The sequence below is a fragment of the Mugil cephalus genome, chromosome 7, assembly GCF_022458985.1.
Source record: "Mugil cephalus isolate CIBA_MC_2020 chromosome 7, CIBA_Mcephalus_1.1, whole genome shotgun sequence".
Classification (NCBI taxonomy): domain Eukaryota; kingdom Metazoa; phylum Chordata; class Actinopteri; order Mugiliformes; family Mugilidae; genus Mugil; species Mugil cephalus.
Window position 1 is genome coordinate 17,575,802 of NC_061776.1, and position 20,328 is coordinate 17,596,129.

Sequence of the window (20,328 nt, forward strand, 5' to 3'; positions counted from 1 at the left end):
TAGCCTTTTCCCAAGTCGGCCCACAGTCGTCTTTATGAGGAAATGGATCAAGCGTGGCACCGTGTTTGTGGTGGGGATAGTTCGCATGCATGAGCCAGTGTAAACACGACAACAGCTACAGTGAAGAGACGAGGCAAACATTGTTCCAGCCGCTGAGCATTTGTAGTTCAACGCAGCTTAACCCGGAGTAACTTGCAGCAAATGTAGCGGCGACACAAAAAAACACACATATACACTATGTAGCGCACTCCTAGCGAACAGTTCCTCCCCCCCTGCACGTTCAGAGATCAGAGCTCCCACTCTATAATACATCAGAGAGACTCCTCCACCACATTTAATACTAGAACCCACGATTTGTTACAGCAGCGAGATCTGTCTCCGGGTTTTCTCCTGTCGAGCTGCGAACAGTTTATCAAAGAGTCCATAAAATGTGTGCCATCAGCGCTGCTTTATGCGCAAACACGTTGTTTTTGCACTTGGAGGCTAATCGAACAGCTGACTCGGTGACTGATGCTTCCTCGCGTCGGCCACTTAATTGAACGGTCTGAGGCCACGGGGCACTTTCGCAGGCTTGAATTCCTCTCGATACGCTGTGGCCATTAGTCGTCAGGCAGAAGAAAATGACTGCCGGCGTTTTTTTCTTTTCTTTTTTTTACAGCCTCATTTGTTGCAGTGAGTAAATGCCCGCATCACCGAGCCAAGGAGAAGGCCACAGTTGTTTAGGAGGTTGTTTCTCTTCTTATCTGGATGCATCCTCCCTCGCTCGCGATTGCGGCTTTGTGTGTGCGCCCGAGGGCCCCGACGGTTCAAAAGAACATGTCTCAATTTCACAGCGTTTGCGTCGAATCCCTCGCCCTGTCGGATGACCATGGCCGCCCTTGCGGGAGGGTCTGTCACGGTTTTCCCCTCACCTGCAGTCCGCATCTATCACACTGTGTTAAGACAGCTGTGGCGGCTGGAGGGGGGAACAGTCCGCTCCTCCATTTGTCGCCTGAACAATTAAACGCTTGCGCCGCATTAGCTCATCTCTCAGTAGCAGGACACGATGTGGGACAGACAGTTTAACTGGATGTGGTGCGAGGAGTCGCTCAGTTTGTCTGCTATGTTGATTATAAGAAATTAAGCGAGAGATCATTGCAGGACGCAGGGTGCTGGAAAGACGAGCTATTTTTGAAAAATGCTGACTTCCATGCTGGTGGTAGTGAGCAGGGTTGCCTCTATTTTCTGTAGAAGAAAATAACAGTAAAAGGCCCGGAGCGCTGTCGAACGCTGCGAGTATCGCAAAAGGAAACTGAATGAGAAATGAAGGGGATGAACAAAGGGCAACTGAAAAAGTCATGTAACCAACTTTCTGCTGACAAAGAGCAAAACTGTGTTTTATGTGATTTTCTTTCTTTTTTTTTAAGCGTCCCGGTTCTTTCAAAGGAGGTGTGATTCACGCTGGTGTAATGAATCGAGTACCCCCCCCCCACACACACAAACACACAATCTCTTTGTTGTGATTCATATTTGACAAAGCTGACCCTCTCAATCAGTGAACCGTCTCTTGATCAAATACAAGAAGACGTCGATTCATTTGCAGTTAATTTCTCTTGCTCCTCAGTTGCACATATTTCAAATTCAGTCTCTCCGGGTTACAGTTTAATGACAATATGGATTTTGGCTTTGTTCAACATGGGTGAGAGCGTGACGACAGTTTTTTAAAAGGCATTTGACTGATGACATCTTGAATTTTATCAGCTCTAGTTTTCTTAATCATGCTTTGTTTTGCTTCATAGGAACCTGGGGAAATCTGGGTTGCGTGTCTCCTGCCTGGGCCTTGGTGAGTACATTTTATTAGCATAAACAAATGGCAAATTATTTCATTAAACGTGTATAGGGAGAGAATCCTTTCTTTTCTTTATTTAGAATATAATTATACCCTATTATAACCCTCATGCATCTTTTATGTGTATGTGAAAACAACATAAAGCGGAGCATTAGTACTCCCCATGTTAATATTTAATCAATAGCACTGGTTTCAGCAAACAAGTTGCTCAATTACCACACACACGAGTGCCCACCAGAGAGTACGTGCACTCATTTGTCTTGATGGGACTGATTAATTTAATAAATCTCTCGTGTGTTTGTGCGTGTTAGGGGGTTGCGCGAGTGCCAAGACGCTCGGAGGGGGGGTGGGGGTGGGGGGGGGAGTGTCTCTGAAGATGACTTGATAAGGCAGCGAGCTGAATGACACTGAAGGAAATCTGTGAATGAGTCGGTTAATTGTCTCCGCAGTGGTTTTGTTTTCCGCGAGACCGAGTAGCAGCGCGGAGGAATAGCGCGGGACATTTATCAACCGAACGGAATTAGTTTCGAGCTCTGATATTGGAAAAGCCGCAGCTGTGCAGTGGTGCCCTTGAGTGAAACATTGATCTGTTGCTACCAGTCTTCAGCAGAGTGGAGGGAGTAGTTTCACATCGAGGATCGCTTCATCATTTTTAATTCTGTGATATTTTCGAGCTTCAGTATCTCATAATAATCTAACCCTGAAAGAGCATTTCGACGTTTGGGAAATATACTTTTATTTGGTGCTGTGAGGGTTAAAGGTCAGAAGATTTTCATATATTAAAAAAGGACTATCACTAGCAGCCAGGCAACCTGGGCACGGGTATTTCCCGGAATCTTCTTCCTCTTTGCAGTGTTTGTGCTCCTCTAACACCACTTGGCACAAATCTTCTCTTCTAGCTCTCAGTAAGAACATGAAAAAGGGAGCATATCCAAAAAATGTGCTGGCTACAGATTTAACACAACATTCTTATGCATTACTTCTGATCCGTGGTCGAGCCGGGGACAGATCGTTAACAGGAAAATGTGAAAGTTGTCATGAAAAGCGCGTTCAGCCAGGCAGAGCAGAACCTGGAACTGCTTCTTTCTACCGCACACATATCAGAGCAGCATGTGTGTGCACCGTATGTGCATTCGCATGTGTGTGTGGTAAGTGTAAGAGAGCACGATCCGAGGCCACATGTGACCTTGATATATGGCTGTTTATTGCTCAGTGCTGGTGTTACCGATCAAGTCTGCCCTAGCTTTTGACAGATGACAGGTACTGTCTCCTCACCTGCTCCAACCTGTTCACGCCCGGAAGCCAAGGATGAGCGAAAGGAGATTAAGCCGAAGGATAAGACATGCTTCCCTGGGTGGTACTTCTGTAAAACAACAAAATAGAGATTAAAACACAACCCCTAGTACATGTCAGCAGAAACAGGAACAGTGCTCCTTTGTCTTGTCTATCCTAACATTATTTTGCTTCAATACATTCCTCTTATAGAGAGGAGGAAAGAAAACAAACAGATAATAATTTGATAAATTTTGTTTACCCAGCCTAAATCAGGCATGGGCCTACACCAATCTGCTGCAGCTGGCTCCAGATTTAACACCGGCTTTTCCATTATTGCTTGTTAGTGGGAGATAGCTTCATGTGACAGGATCAGGCAACGGAAGATTGAGAGGAGGATACAGCGAGAAAACTGTGCTCACGCTCTTTAAAGGATGGGAAAGCAAGCCTGGCTGTGTGCAAGAACACTGCGCATCAGTGCAGTCACTGCATGTTTATCATGTTTTATCACTCTCGTGTATTTGCAGTTTGTTGTTACGTGCTATGCTAGGGTTAGCTAGGGTTAGCATAGCATAACATAAGTAGGCTAATTTACATTTGTTTAAAAGAGACATGTAGCAAGAAAAGATTGTGAAAGCATAATTCAAAAGTTTTACAGTTCTGAAATCAATTTATTTATTTTTGTTAAAAAAACAAACTTTAATACACAGGGTTATGTGAAGTTTGAGGATTCTTATGCTGCAGTTTAGACCGACCAAAAGAAATCAACAAAAAAGATCAATATTAAATTAAACCCTTTGTATATTTCTTCTACAAGACAAAGAACAAACATATTCAATCCAAACACAACAATACTCAAACCCAAAGCATTTGTCTACATGTGTCTTTATGTTTGAAGTGTTAGTGTTTCTCTCAACACTAGTGTATAGTATCAATTATATATTACATATGAAATAAATTATGATGAAATAAAAAGGCCATGTTAAGCTTAAAACATTTGTTTTGAAATACACACCACAGTAACAAATACAAAACAAATACACACTCAAAATACATTTAAAACATATAATTGTTCGTACTAGGCATGAGATGCCACTTTATATCAAACTTTCCAGGTCCTTTGTTCCCAAACATGAAGTAAAATTAGAGAGAATGAGTCGTGTAGCTCCTACAGCAGGTGTTGAACTGTCTTCAGCCTCCACGCAAGGTTTGCCTCAGGGTCACAGAGTTCCTGGTTACAGAAACACAATACTGCCTACACTCAACAGGGGTGCTCCTACCTAAGCAGCGCTGTGCCTCATTCATTCACTAACGTCAGGGTGGAGATCAATAAATAATAAGTTGTGTGTGTGTGTGTGTGTGTGTGTGTGCCAAGTCATGATGCACACACATAAAACTGGGTTGTTCTTGGTTGTGGAGCAGCGATCCGTTACAGACAATAGCTGTTAAAATATTCTACTGGGCCCCAGATGATGTCGGGGTTTATTTGCATACAGAGCACGAAACTGAGATGGGATCAGGGGAGCATTCGGAGACGCATGTTAATGCCAGGTCTGACCACACCTAAAGATGGCCACTTGCGATGCAGTAGTCCAGATCGGATCTTAATGCAAAGTCTGAAGAGGCCCTGGGGAGTACATGACATTGGGGGTCATGACCGAGTGGGGCCGAAAACCCAGACAGGCACAGAGAGAACGCGCCTATTATTATAGTATGAAAATACTATAAGGGCCACTAACGGCTGAGGATTGAAAATGAGTGTCTTACATCTCTCAGTAATGGGTGCTAGTAGCTGGTTCCTGCTCAGTTAGATGCCTGTGCAAACGCAAACAAACAGAAATTAGCACATGAGCAAAAATGGTCTCATCCTTGCAAAAATATAATATATAATAAATCTTGAATATAATCACTAAAAATTACAAATGTAGGCACGTTCACAGGAAACCCATATGGCAGCGGGCCACTTCTCTTGTAACTCATCAACACTGACATTTAGCTGCAATGTCTCTGGGGCAGAGACAAACAAAAAATGTCAAGGTATTAATTAATGCACCATGAAAATGACTTGTTTTACAAACAAAATCTCTTGTATGTCCTGTTTTTGTTCCGAAGCTTTGACTTTGACGTTTCCTTCAACAGGAACATGGGTGACGTTTGGTGGTCAGATCTCTGATGAGGTAAGAACTTGTGTCAAATCAATTATCAGCTGCCTTTTCTCATTAGCAGATGACTGATTTTTATCGTTTTGGACGCAGCTAGACCCAAATACCACAGTGAGCAGTTGTGACAGTTTACAATGCCCGATTTGCAGTACCCATAGGACAGATTTAATGTAACTAGATTTAAAATTGTGAGGTGTAGACCTTGGCAGTGATTCTGGTTTTGAAGTCCCTATTGGCTCCATCAAGGCCAAGGTCGGGCCGTATTCATCCTTGTCAAAAGTTATTAAGCACAAGACCTCTTCAGATAGCCTGAAAAAACATTGATTTGGAAACAGAACATCATTGCCACTGGCCACTGGCACAAATGACACACAGATAGAAACAAAGCACAAAGCAAGGGATGGGTACAGTTTTGTCTTGGTGAACAAAAACGTCCTTTCAATCGGATTTCACTTCCTCTCTTCCATCTGAACTCTAAACTGCAAGAAAAAGAACTAGGTCAAAATGTCTGTGGAATATAATGAGCAGAAAGCAACTCTAACGAGCAGCCTGTGCAGTTTTCTTGGTCGTGTGGCTCAGCTGCAGACCGATTTCCTCTCCAGATTCTTTAGGGATTTCCTTTCCTTCCTTTTTTTAGTGTAATTTGATCAATATTTATTGGAGTGTTTTATATCACACTGATGTTCATGAGGGGAATCTTCACTTGCCCGTGTTAGGTGGCGGAGCAGCTGATGACTATCGCCTACGAAAGTGGGGTCAACCTGTTCGACACGGCCGAGGTCTACTCCGGGGGGAAGTGAGTGATGTCTCCCGTTTGCTTTCTCTTTCACTTCCACAGAGGACTTTTTTCTGGTCTTGTCAGCTCTTTCCCCACATGACATGAAGTGCTAACAAGGTTTAGCCCCAGACCAGGATTTATACACCTGAAGATGCCAAAAATGAAAGGTAGCTGAGACTCTAAAGTGATTTACATAATCTTATTCATCTCTGGAGGCTCACCTTCATGCTCACGGCTCAGTCTAACTCTATAGGCCTGGACGTCGCCTCTGTGAATAATGCAGAACATGCTGTACCCATAAAGGGATGAATATTAATCTCAAGGTTGCTGTTGAAATTCAGGTGTTCAATATACGAGGCGGTTACCCTTTATCTTCTTCTGTTTTAGGTTTTAATCAGGCATTTATGCTCTAGATGTGCGGTAGATAATGTTCACGCTTCCACTCTGCGAGAAAAATGGTGAGATTTTATCTCATCATGTCTTTTGTGGTTTCTTTGCAGAGCGGAGATACTCCTGGGCAACATCATCAAGAAAAAATGCTGGAGGTAAAGTGCAGTCCGGATAAAGCCAAAAGCTCACAGTTAACAACCCAAGAAAATCAGTGCGTTTATGTGCACGTGAAAAGAAACGATTTATTGCCTTAATCGGACTATAACAGGAGAACTTAAGTGCACGTGAACACGTTACTCCGATTAAAATCGAAATTCTCATTATCCGATTGAGACACCCACATAATGCAATTGAATCGGAGTTTTCAATCGGATAATGCGTGTGCGCATGCTCCACGACCGCTGCGCTGGCGTGTGACCCCGGAACAAAAACGTCCAAGAAAGCCGATCACAGAAGAAGAAGAGAAACGGAGCTGTCTGAGGGATAAAATGTAGTATTATCCGTCTGGTTGCTGTTTGAAATGCCGGTCCGCCACATGAACGACTCTTGTATATTATATCACGTAACAGGACAGCCGGAAATCGGGGCGTATTAATGTGGTATTATCCCGCTGAAAAGACAAGTATCGCCACCTAGTGTGGAGGAGGAGAATAGTTATTCGATTTTCTTGCGCTGCATGTAAACTGGGACAAGGACTGTAGCGAGAAAGTCGAATTTGGAGCATAGCTCGATTAAGCTCTGCATGTACACGTTTCACACTGAGTACGCACGCCTGAACTCACATGAATGCACAAATATTACAACTCGTGCAGTACGAGCGCATTGTGGTTTACCTGGCCGCTGTGAGAGCATCTGCTGTTGTAGAGTGGTTTCCTGCAACATTTTGGAGCATCACTGCAGAGTTTGCTCCCATTCTGTCGCAAGAGCATTGGTGAGGTCAGGCACCGATGTTGGGTGATGAAGCCTAGTTCACAGCTGGTGTTCTCATTTGTCACATAAGTATCACTGAGGTTCCCCCATGTAGAAAACGCCTCTCTCTCTCTCTCTCTCTCTCTCTCTCCTGGTGGAGTTCAGGAAAATGCTGACACAAAGGTGGAAGCGCATTATTATTAAAAAAGAGTTACCTCTTCCTTTTGTGTCTTAACTTAAAATGACTCGCAATCAGTTTCGACGTTATGTTTTGTTCCTTTCAAATAATTTTTTTTACAGCCTGCAGCCATAAAAGTATTGATTATTTCACAAGTGGCGCTAGATGTACATGCTATTAAACCTGTGATTGTATGTGTCTTACCAATAAAAAAATAAAAAAATAAATCTTCCTGCTAAGGACGCTAACGAAAAGGGATCACTAAAATTCATCCTAAGGGCCATTAATGGATGCGTGACAGAGCAGAAATAGCATCCATATAGCCACACTGCTAACATGAGTAAAATCAAGGTAACACTGAGCAACAATATGTTTACCGTTATTTCCTCTTTATTTCTCCAATTCTTTAATGTATTCTTATGTAAATGTCACCTTAACCCCAAATTTCCCATCTAACTCCAACACTGCTTTTATTTTATTTTGTTTTTGGATCATTAAAATGACTTTCACATTGTCTTTACTGCACACAGAGCCTCACAGCAGCGTGTGTGTCTCCCTTCTCAACAAGTCATCCCAGCTCTCTGCCTGCCTTCACCTCAAGTCAGGATTTGTTTAAATTATTGATCATTCAAGCATGGGATTTCACAGGCAGCTTTCTTGTTAGAGTTCAGAGAATGAGTCCCTCTGTGATTCTTCACGCTAGACAACTTACATTTTTGGAAAGGGATTGCAGTAAGTTCGCACCATGAGAAGGTTACTGGAGGACATTCTGTCATTATATCCTAAAGTAAATATGATGGCTGTGCTGTGTACACGCACACTTCACACTTGTCATCATGCACACATGTAGACATGTTCACACATAAAAAAAACACATGAAAAAAAAAACCTTTCATTTTATTTTGATTGCCTTCTGATGTGCCTATCCGTCTGTCTTCCCTCAGGAGATCTAGCCTGGTGATCACCACAAAGCTCTACTGGGGAGGAAAGTAAGTCTGTGTGTGTGTGTCCAGAAAGTGTGTTTTCCTCAGATGTTCAGGCTACCACACCAGCATCAAGCTACGCATTAGAACCTGTGCCTCCAGCTACAGAGCGCGTGACACGGGATCAAACTTTTCGCGAAACCCAGAGGCGCACGGACTTGGAGGACACACTCAAAAATGACAACATGACCCTGTTCTAAGGGGAGGTGGCAGAAACCTCAGTATGCCAGGAGTGATGTCAGCTTCTCCTGTCATACCGAAGTATTCTGCCCTCAGTCTGCACTGGTCACATTTCTAAAAGTCTGCAGACCAAAGCAAGTAGAGCCTTGGCCAGTACGTCAGCATACTTCCTCTGGTTTTCTTTTAATCTGAAGTTAAGTAGGCTAGGGCCTGTGCGCAATTGTGTAAATTTAATTTAATCTCATCCTCTCAAACTGCCGTCAAGGTATTTCAAATCATTCTCTGCGCTAGATGGATTTGGAGAACAAATGCTTAACCCCCAACTGAATGAGCTGTGAGATTTCCTGAGAGGCTCGTCAAGCCTCTCTTCAACCCATGCACTAGACATTTCTATATTTGCTCTCTATTGCACTCCATTACTCTTTTGCACACAAAGGTAAGAAGACATGCAAATATGCAGTGCGTTAATAAAGCTGGATCACCACAGGAGGGACGGAGGTAGAAAAAGAATGAGGCAAGACAACTGAGGCGGGCAACTGAGCTGAAACACATTAGAGCAGGCAGAAAGGAAAGTGGATGGGAAAAACGCAGGGATGGGAAAAGTCAGCACAGGTGAGGCAACTGACAAATCACCCGCGCGCAGTAAGCAAAGCTCTCACCTGTGACAGTTTCAGACCAACCAGCAGCTGTGCTCGAGCAGCTCCTCGAAACCCACTTCATATTGCACGCTTATCACTTCACACCAGCTAGAAAACCCTGAGCACCTCCAGAGCCAGATATCTCCCTTAGGAATTGGTCGAGGCCAAAACGGAGGTAAAAGGAGAGTAAATATAGGGCTTAATTTTTGTGATACAGCCAGAGACGACAAGTTTAGTTGAGTCAAATACCTCAATTGAACTCTAACTCTAATAGAATTCCAAAACTGTAATTTAGCTACGAGCTACAAAATGTACATGTGCATCAGACATATCCATGTATTATCATAGTTACATCATCAGTTTTAAGAGGCTTTACTGAGAAGTATAAAGAAAATGTAGAATGATCTATAAATTTCGAAAGTCAAAAGCAGAATATCAGAATCAGAATATTTCTTAGTTTTGAATGATGTAAATTATACTAAATAAATTTTAGTTTTTAGTTCTTGATTAGGTTCTGGAAGTTCTGGAAGTGGCATTGGAGTATAACCATGTTCAAGTCATTCTTTTTTATTTAAAAACATCCATCACTCTGGCGGCACTGGACCCTGTCCAGGGTGTACAACGCCTCCGGCCTGATGACCGCTGGGATAGCCTCCAGAAACCCCCGCGACCCTAGTGAGGATAAGCGGTAGTAGGAGATGAGATGAGACATCCATCACTTCTTTGTAATCTCGTCCGGTCTTTCCTAAAGGGCATTTATTTCACCTGCAAATCTCCAAAGTCACAAACAAATCACTGGTAATCATGACAGACAGTTCGTTCTGCAGCCGCAGGCACACTGCAGACCATCGTACGGGTGTGTTCCTCTTTAAAGGTTTGGGTGTATTTAGTTTAGGAGGCCCTGTGCATGGTATATTTCACGATCTGCTTGAGTTCACAAGAGCTGTGTGCATGTCCACGAACGTGAGCGTCTATTGACAGGCGCGCCTTTTCCTCCCACTGCAGGGCAGAGACAGAGCGAGGTCTCAACAGAAAACACATCATTGAAGGTAACAAGTCAATTTCCTCTCCTCCGCTTTGTCCTTCACATCACCCCACCGCGTGGTGCCCCTGCCACTCTCCCGTAATCTCCCTCTTTTATCGCTTTTCCTCCACCGCCTTTGTTCTTGTCTGGTATCGCTGTGATGTGCTGGGTTGAATTCGAGAACAGTGTTCGCCAACTGTACATCACGTTCTGACAGACGTTTTGTTCTGCCTGCTTGTACTACCTTTATAGGTGTCTGTCTCAAAAACTGTTGCGTCAAAGAGCTTCCGTCCCATCATCCGCTCTCCCTTTTAAGGAGATGTATGGCCTTAGTCCAGCTTATGACAGCTAAACTTTCCCATATCAACTGGCTCTATTCACGCACTTCCTGAGCATGTTGCCATCCTGTCCACAGCGCAATGCACCTCCTGCAGTGACTCAGCTCTCTCCCACATTATTAACATTCACCGCAGCCACTGCAACTTTCCTCCGAAACAAAAGACGGAGAATACAGCTGGAAAGGGCTAGGGGGAGAAGGACAATGGGGATTGTAAAGTAGGAGAAAGAGGGAAAGGAACAGTGGCATCTCCAATTAGCTGAACCCGAGGTGGCTGTGCATGACGGGCAGCGTTTGCGAGGGAAAGGTGCGGCGGCCCCTGTCACCACTGCTGTGGCGCGTGTCGCCACAGGCTAATGAACCGGTTCAGGGGAACATCTGCTGACACCATCTTCCGCGCTGCTGAAATGTTGTAGGGGGGTCTGTCAGTGAATTATTTGATTGGTTGAGTGACATTTACCGGGCCTGATAGGGTGTCAGAGCCATCAAAAGCAAAGATTAGCATAGATTAATCCCACAGTGCGAGGAAACATCAAGATCGCTCAAGCAACCGGCGAGTGTGTTTAGCGTTTTCCTCCAACAACAAAGAAACTACTTGACAGTTGCACCATTTCAAAGCCTCTACACACAATTACATGCATTATTCATGGCAGACGCCAACGGAGCAGCTTCGTCGTTCAACGTCTTTTCTTGGTTCCAAAAATAGACCCCCTTCACAGCCGGCAAACTCCGGCTAATCCACGAGACAGCAGAAACGGCCTGTGATGACGGTGCAGCTCTCAGATTAGGATCCGTGTAACGGGTGTTTCTGGGATCGTGGGAGTGCACATGACAGAGGAAGGAATCGGTGGTTCTAACAGTGGTGGAGAGAGTATAACTCTCAGCTGGGATTAGTGGGTGATGAATATGAAGCTTCTGGCACTAATCGGCCGCGCGCACACACACACACACACACTTGCTCAAGAGCGTCGGAGTGTCTTTTGCTTCGTCTCTCTATTACTCCGCTGTCCTCCTTTATGACAGTCTCCCGTGTGCGCTTTTCACATTTCATCTGCTTCTCTGCGCGTGTGAATGGAGACTGATCTGCTCACAATACATTGCTGCCATCTCTTATCCTTTCCACGGCATACTCCTCCAGCAAATACTGAGTGTGACCTTTCTTCTCATCCCTTTTGAATTGTTTGGTTCCCTCACTTACTGTCACACAGCATTCATTTATGTAAAAGATGGCACAGGCGCCCGGTTTGCTCATAGATCTTTCTGCAGTGGTGCGCACTCATCTCGATGCGGAATAATCTGGAAAGTAAAAATGAAGATAAAGTAAGGCCCGTTTCTGCTTTAAAGTAACGGCCATTTATAGGGTAGAGCTAATTGTTTGTGACAGTGGCTTAAAATATAAAAAAAATCTACACGCAGAACAAGAATCATATTATTTATTGCAAGCAATGCGTCCTTTTTTGCTAATACAGAAAATGAAGGATAAAATTTTAAATTTTAAATCTGTATTTCAGTTTATATTTTAATTAATAACCACATTTCCTGTATGTGAAAATTTTTAATATTTTATTTTTTACTATAAAGCTGTTTAAAGCACAACCACCATCCATGACTTGCTAAATGTTTGTTAGCTAGCATTAGCCACCTTGAGCTATAGGTCACACCAGGTACTTATTCTTAATAAAAGCATAGGTATTCAACAGGGGGTTCGTGACCCCTATGGGGTCCGGGGAGGTACTGCAGGGGGGGTTGCAGAATCTCTGGTTGATTAGACATTTTTATATATATATATGTATATTTTTAAACAGCACTAGGCTGAGTTTAATATATAATACATATAGAAGGGATGGTGTACCTACTTAATCTCCCCATAAAAGTGTTCATTTGTGGAGAATATTATATCTCCTCTCAAGTCAACATTAGCTACGTGAATGAACAGTGAATCTTCATGTGTGTAATGAACATGACTGTACGATGGCTTAATTGGAATCAGGCTTTCACTTCCTGCTAGTTTGCATGCACGACCACTGTCTGTGCACTTTTAAAGGAGCGGAGCCATAATTAATACGATTACTCACCCGTGCTTTTCCTACTGCGACGAGCCAAAAATGCCTGCAACAACAACAACAATATGTGGACAAACCCGATTTATATTGAACCGCGTCCTTTATCTTTTAATGGATAACACGAAGCAGGCGATTAAGATAAGTAGGCCTGTGTAAATGAATAAGGAATAGCGGAGCTTCGCATTTAGAATTATTACGTGGTATATCACAATATCATATCACAATCAAATCAGCTTTAATTAAACGAAGCAGGGGAAAAAAAAACATTAATTGCAATTTGGTGGTGTGGCATTAGATTAGTATATAAAGCGATAAAGGACTTCGATTTGTTGGTGCCGGGATGGAAACAATGTTGCATTTTGCCGTTTGTTGCAAACAGAACCTGTACTCTACGAGGTATACAAGACTGAATGTGACAACTCGGATGGGGCAGGCCACATGCAGCCGGAAGGCCTTGACTCACATGTGGTCAACTGTCGCTTTGCCATGTTTATGAACATGTTGACTTCAAATTCACCCCGTTTCTCATTTTACCCAACCGCAACTGTTGAACACCTTTTTTTTTTTTTTTTTGTATATTGTTGAGTTGTGGCTTTCATCGTGTATTATTTCATTCTTTCATCATTCCAGTTAGAGGCACTCAATTAAATGCATTTTTGTCTTCAGCTTTTCCAACTGAAATCTCACTTAAACCTCTTTATATTTGCTCTATCTTCAGGCTTAAGGGGCTCACTCCAGAGGATGCAACTTGAGTATGTGGATGTGGTTTTTGCCAACCGGACGGACAGCAATACTCCCATGGAAGGTGAGTGTTGTCTGACCAGATCTCATGGGGCTAGTTTGAGGGGTGATGCAGGGACAATGAATGTTGCTCTGTAACATGAGTACGTGAGAAATACAGATGAGGCCACTGCCCGTCACGGTCTGTCGTCCTTTTCCTTTGACCAAAGGGGTTCCTCCTTGTAGTCGATTAGTGTGTGTTTTCTTCTTACACGCACACACACCACTGTAGTAATGACTGAAGTCTTCATCCTCTATTTTAGTCTACCAGTCTCCCTCCTCTGTCTCTGTGGGATCGCCAGGGTCTCTGAGATGTACCCGCTCCCAGCTCTCCCTGCTCTTCAGAAGCAGGATTATCTGGCCCCTCGGGGGGAAGCTGGTGTATTTTTGGGCTGGTCTCACCAGATACAAGCTGTGCGCTCCATTCCTTTAACGCTCTACCGCTGCCTTTCCCACTCATCTACCTTATGTCACTATTCATTTATTTTCAACACTTCCAGCTTCTTCCTCAATTTCTTCTCCTTTGTGACGCGGCCACCGCAGACACTTTTCCCATTTTCTGTTCCCCTGCGCGAACCCCTATCCGCAGGAAGTATTTGACAGAACGGACGGGCTCCCACTGATGTCACTAAGATATTTTCCATTCTTTCCCTTTTGTCCCCCATTGCATCCTCCCCTGTGAGCCAGGAGAGCGCGGGGGGCCAGTCTGTCATACTTATCGTTCCAGGGGCGTTATGCTGTCACTGGAATAGTACTGGCAGGCCGACCATGTACCCTTCTCCATCGAATCTTCAAATAACATGCCCCTCTAGGTAAAGTCTCTTCACTATTGACATCTGATGTCAAAAAGTCTCTTCTGGCTGACGGATCGATTGGTCGAGAGTCTGACAGGATGATAGGAACTGAGCAGAGATGTCTGATAAAGATAGATATGGAGAGAGCATTGCGCCTTCGGCTCAAGGCCTCCGTCGTAAATCGTTGTGATGAGGTTCAGCCCACCAGTGAGAGGCGCATGTACATATTCACCGCGTACCTTCATGCACCCACTTCATGTTCCTGAAAGTGCATTAACAGCATCAAAAAAAAAAGCACAAGGAGGCATTGGTGCTCAAATTGCGTTATGGAACGAGAAGTTGAAGCTAACTAACAGGTGTGTCTGAATGCATTTTGTTCTCGTGACTTAACTAGTTCCGACTTTGTGTGAGACAGCTCGTGCTCCCTTGGGGACGAAAAAAGTGATGTCATGGCTGCAAAGTCTGCCTCGGTTACCATCACTTATTTCTTTTTCCCATCCACTAATCCTCCTCTGCCTTCCCCTCTCCCAACTTTCTGCATGCCTGTTTTGTTTTTTGGCTTAAATCCAGTCCAGCGGCAGGGGCCAGGGCCAAGTCTGTGTCAGAAAAATGTAACTTCTTGGCAAGTCTCCAGTCCCCCCTCCCCCTTCATCTCTTCTGCTGCGTTTTATTGTTGTAGCTGTCAGCTACAGTGATTAGCCTGTATGAAAGTTTTCTCCAAGCTGACATTTTATCTAACGTGGCGCTAATTTTGGTGTGTAGTTTATGAAACACTCGCATAACGGCAAATGTGATGAGAAGGTGCCTCAAGGACAAGCATCTGTGGCACGGCCAGTTCATTGTATTAATAGGTACACCGTAGCCCGCAGAGTAAATTGTCGAAACCTCTGCACAACATTGCTATCCAGTCGCAAATTTTATCCGACAGGGCAATATGAGGCACATTTAATCCATTTGATCAACTGAATATGAAAAAACCTCTCGCTGAGTGACTGGGATATGCAGTCGGGGGAGAGAGACATCAATAAAAAGATTTTATATCATTCCAGTCAAGTGGTTTTTCTGCGGAGAGCAACAGAATACGAAACACCAACGCCGCCGTCCACTCAGGACATTCCCCTAAGGGCCGGGATATCACCTCCCTCCTCAGATGTTCAGCAGCGAAGAAGGGCACGGTCTCGCCCACTCAAGCCCTCCTTTTAACTGCCTCCATTCTCACAGCCATAATACAGGGTCAAAGCAGCCACTGAAAATCTCCTGTGATGTGGCGTATTGATGACTGTCCCGTGTGCACGCATGGCGAATGTAAACATGAGCTTCAGAAAGGAGAATTACCTCCCCGGCGTTGTGACTCTCGCGCAGACATGTCTGCAGAGATGGATACCAGTGCTTCTTTAATCCCTCATTGCAGCACAGTGCGGAGCGGGCACTGTGAGACCGGCTGGACGAAGTTGACCAAATGTTCCAGACTCTGTTGCTGCTTCGAGGCTGCTCAAGGACAAACTGACACGTGCTGACAGCCGAGCAGTTTGCAGATTTGATATCTGTCATTCTAATGAGTGAGCTTTGGGGAGCCAAAGTCTTTGCTTTGCACTTAGCCAGAGGTCTTCAACGTTTTCAGACCAAGGACCCCAGAAACTGATGGAGAGATTAAGTAGGGACCTCCTACTTACTATATGTGTTCTATATTAAACTCGGTCTAGTGCTACTTATTAATATATATTATTATTATCATTTTGCATTCAGTATTACGCTATCCCTCATCCCTTTACTAAGATATGTCGGATTAATGTGCATTTCAATACATTTAAATTTGTGGGGGAAAATAATAAAAAAAAAAGTATATAAAAATGTCTAATCAACCAAAGATTTTGCGACCCCCCTGCAGTGCCCCCTGTTGAAGACCTATGCACTAAGCTAAGTGGCAACTGAATTCACAGCAAACTTTTCGCGCTGGCCACATTTTGTTCACACATGCACGCCATAATTTGCCAGCGCCGTCACCCACACCACCGTGCTTCAAATCATTGCAGTGGGTTTTTGTGATTGGGGTGTTGATGCTGCATATCTCACCTGAGCATTACGCTCAGTGTGGCATCTGTTGTTGGAGCCGGTGACTCACCGCAGCTGTGTGGAAAGAAACGTTATGTTAAGATGTGAATGTTGCTGTGAATTAAGTTGTCATCTTTCCCTCCTGGCTCTGAGAGGGATTATTCATGCGTTCGCAAAAAACTCTTGCGAGCTGCGTTTGCCTCTAAGGCTTCTACTCGGTTCACAGTGTCTCCTTCTGTCCTTACCTCCCTCCAAATCTCTCCCTCCACTTCGGAGCAGATGTACTGTTATTCCTCTACACTCCCACCTGCTTCACCCACACACGCTAACTCTCCGTCTCTCGCCGAGCTGCGTTTTGGTCCAGAGAGAGAACTACTGATGAAAAGGAATCAGTTGTTTTTAATCACACACGCTGCTGTGGTTTCATCTCTTCTGCCTCATTTTCAGCCTCTCGGCTTCACACATTTTGCATTATCCTAACGCAGCAGATGTTCCATTAATGCATTTAATTGCAGCCGGAGACTCGTGTAGGAACGTAAATTACTTTATGTTGTTGTTTTCCTTTGTAATTAGAAAGTCTGCGCGCAGCTTTCAAAAGACACGCATTCAAAATAATAGCAGCATTTTATCGTCCTGGTACTTCACTGCAGTTCATTTTTTTTTTTTCAAACTGTTTTGTTTATCAGTGATCCCACCAACCGTTACATCGCTGCTGCATCCTCGAGCATAAATACACAAACCGCTAATGTCCACTGTGACTTCAGCCCCTTCAGTTTAAACGCGCTACGATTCGTTGCACCAGCAGTGTTCTGCCAAGGTTGGCCGAGTCTTTTCATTTAACCCCTGCAGCGTTTGGCCACATTCAGTAATGTGACCCTAGCAAACAATATCTGCTCACACATGAGTGTGAAAGGAGCCTTTATCACAGAGACTGAATACATTTCAAGGATGCGCTTAGTTCTTGCTGCCGGTTTTGCCAATATGTCTTTAAAATATTTAAACCTTCAAATCGTCTTGATAGTTTTATCACCAATTGCAGAAATTGGCACCTGAATATAGACTTAATTTTCTTGGGTTTATAATGTAATTTATTTTTTTTTTAATCTCTCCCAAGTTGCAATTGTGGCGCCCCCCACTGTTCACTTATTGTCAATGACCATGTCTGCTCTTGAATGTATTTTTCCAGAGATAGTGAGAGCAATGACACATGTGATCAACCAGGGGATGGCCATGTACTGGGGGACCTCTCGCTGGTCGGCCATGGAGATCATGGTGAGTGATGTGAAAGGTTTTACAACATTTTATTGGCCTCTGCTGTGAGTTTATGGAAACTTTTAATACCAATTTCAATGAGATGCAAATAGAAAGAAATTTGCTATGTAAATTACCAATAGAAAGCAATCACAAACTGCAGAATGACTTCGGTAGACTGGCTGCGGCGGAATTAAATTTGAAGATCCCCACCTCGATGGGCAACAACTTTTCCTTTGCTAGACAATCTATCTGTTTATCCCTCAGTGAATACACAGTGAAACATGTCCAGCACTGTTTATATTGTAGGAGGTGGATGAAATCCAAGCTGCTCTGCTCTGTGCTGAGAGCAGATAAAAGTTTTTCTCATTATTATATTCCCTCTTCTCATTCAACTAGGAAGCATATTCTGTGGCCAGGCAGTTTAATCTAATTCCACCGGTGTGTGAGCAGGCAGAGTATCATTTCTTCCAGAGGGAAAAAGTTGAAACTCAGCTTCCAGAGCTTTACCACAAAATAGGTATGTCTAGAGTCAGCTTCTCCACATATTTTTTTCAAAGACGTCTTGTGTCAGTGTTTACTGTTATGTTTCAGGTGTGGGCGTGGTGTCTTGGTCTCCTTTGGCCTGTGGAATTATCACGGGGAAATATGAAAATGGCATCCCAGAAGCCTCCAGGGCCTCGATGAAGGTGCGGCTTGAATTTCACGTCTCTAGTTCTGTATATCTCTACACTGGCCACATGACCAGATACTTACCAGTTACTTTCTGCTGACTGTTAATTCATGATTTCAATGTTCCTGAATAGCCATACCAGTGGCTGAGGGAGAAGATAATGAGTGAGGATGGGAGAAAACAGCAAGCCAAGCTAAAGGAGCTGACTCACATCTCGGAGAAGCTTGGTTGTACTTTGCCACAGTTAGCCATAGGTAAAAAAAAAAAAAAAAAAAAAGAAAAGTTGACAAAGTAGATGCTTTACATTTTTCATCTTTTCAGCTTAAAGCTTTCCTTTGTAAGCAGCAATTCATTTCTCTTTTACTTTTGTGCCTTAATTATAACTTTAGCTTGGTGCTTGAGGAATGAGGGAGTCAGCTCAGTGCTTCTGGGGTCCTCTAACCCAACACAGCTGACAGAGAACCTGGGAGCCATTCAGGTATGAAGAGCTTTACTAATACTCGATGATCATTTCATTAGTTTGTCTTGTTGTAATGCTGTGAATATGTTCACGTGTTCCCATTCTTTGTTTTGTGCATTTCAGGTAATTCCAAAGATGACAGCAGGCATCGCCACGGATGTGGATCATATACTGGGCAACCGTCCGCACAGTAAAAGGGACTACCACCATTAGAATAAACCCCCTTCTAGTGAACTATGCTCCAAAAGCTTATCAAAGCTCACCTTTCACAGCCATGGCACCATAGGTGTGTGCCCAAGATCGCTTGTGTGTGCGTACGACTGTGTGTGTGCCGGTGTAATGTGTTCTGCTTGGCTCCTTCAACCGGTACTCATTAATGTAAAGTGAGCTACTCGGCAAAGCATGCATGCTACAGCTATAGCAGCCAGCGACTGGACTAAACGAAAGCCAATTAGAAGATTCAGCGAGTTGATTTCTGGTGCAAAAACCTCAACAAAACTGTGCAAGAGTTGCTGAACCATGAGAAAAAATAATAATTTAGACATAGCTCAAATTACCTCTGTGAATATGGCTTTCAGTGCACGTAAAAGAAAGCTTTAGCTGAACCTGTTACCCCCAAATGCATCACATTAAGCTCATGACAGTACAGGACATACTCAACAGAAAGGTGATCTGTTTCAAAATGTACCCAATGTTGCAGAGATCTACCATACTAGATGTTTGTGGTTTGTAAAAAAAAAAAGTTAATGAAAATAAAATTAGTGATGATGTTTATAATTGGACCTGGTCTCTGCAGACTAGATGAATATCCCCCAATGCAGCTGTAGCTGGTCTGTCATCGTAATGAATTGTTTAAGTAATGGATGAACCGAAATTCTGTTCACAACGTTTTTGCTAATGCCAACAGAGCTAAGTTTGACAAAAATAAGTTTCAAGACATCTGTACTGACTGTTATGGATACAGTATATATTTCCTTTATAAGAATCTTTGTCAGAATGAGCATTATGTCTCCTTATGTTGTATCCTTTCATTTTCACTTATGCAAAAGCACTGCAGAGTGTACTTTCTTACTGTACTCCCTCATCTGTTTTTAGTTTATACTCAGCCAGACTTTCTGTCTGATTCATTTGATTTCAGTCTGTGTTGTGGCTAAAACATTTGACAACTTGAAGTTGAGGAGATGTTCTTAAAGGGAAGCTTCTGGATTAAACACACAAAGCCATGTTGCTAATGAAGCCACTCCGTAAACCCATTATGGACCCTTGCAGTTATTCCACCTGGAACAAACTTAATTTTTACCCAAATTGTCCCAGATGCTAGTTTTAAGTAATGGGATTGTCTTTGTAATGTTATGTTTAGTAAGCCATGTATTTTTGGTGTTGTTCATCAGATTTGTACATAAAATAAAAGCTTATAATTCTCATGTGAATTTGTTTTAAAGATATATTATTTTGTATGCTATGGATGCTTTCATTTTTTTAACCCAGATCAATAAATTAAATGATATGGCGTAACTAATGGCCCCTTTCTCTTTTCTTTTTTTATTTGCTTAGATATTTTGTAAACCGTGATATA

General features: G+C 43.3%; 1 protein-coding gene across 5 annotated transcripts in view; it reads left to right on the top strand.

Moving 5' to 3' along the window:
* kcnab1b (potassium voltage-gated channel subfamily A regulatory beta subunit 1b) overlaps positions 1–20,271 on the top strand; it is a 33,860-nt gene extending 13,589 nt beyond the window's left edge. For all 5 annotated transcript variants that reach the window (XM_047590538.1, XM_047590539.1, XM_047590541.1 and 2 more), the window contains 13 exons: positions 1,779–1,822; positions 5,240–5,277; positions 5,979–6,058; positions 6,541–6,585; positions 8,462–8,506; positions 10,324–10,367; positions 13,461–13,547; positions 17,555–17,640; positions 18,019–18,139; positions 18,214–18,308; positions 18,426–18,546; positions 18,682–18,770; positions 18,876–20,271. In XM_047590538.1, the coding sequence (XP_047446494.1) occupies positions 1,779–1,822; positions 5,240–5,277; positions 5,979–6,058; positions 6,541–6,585; positions 8,462–8,506; positions 10,324–10,367; positions 13,461–13,547; positions 17,555–17,640; positions 18,019–18,139; positions 18,214–18,308; positions 18,426–18,546; positions 18,682–18,770; positions 18,876–18,965 (985 nt within the window). In that variant the 3' untranslated portion in view covers positions 18,966–20,271. The remainder of the gene's footprint in view (positions 1–1,778; positions 1,823–5,239; positions 5,278–5,978; positions 6,059–6,540; positions 6,586–8,461; positions 8,507–10,323; positions 10,368–13,460; positions 13,548–17,554; positions 17,641–18,018; positions 18,140–18,213; positions 18,309–18,425; positions 18,547–18,681; positions 18,771–18,875) is intronic.
* Positions 20,272–20,328: the final 57 nt, after the last annotated feature.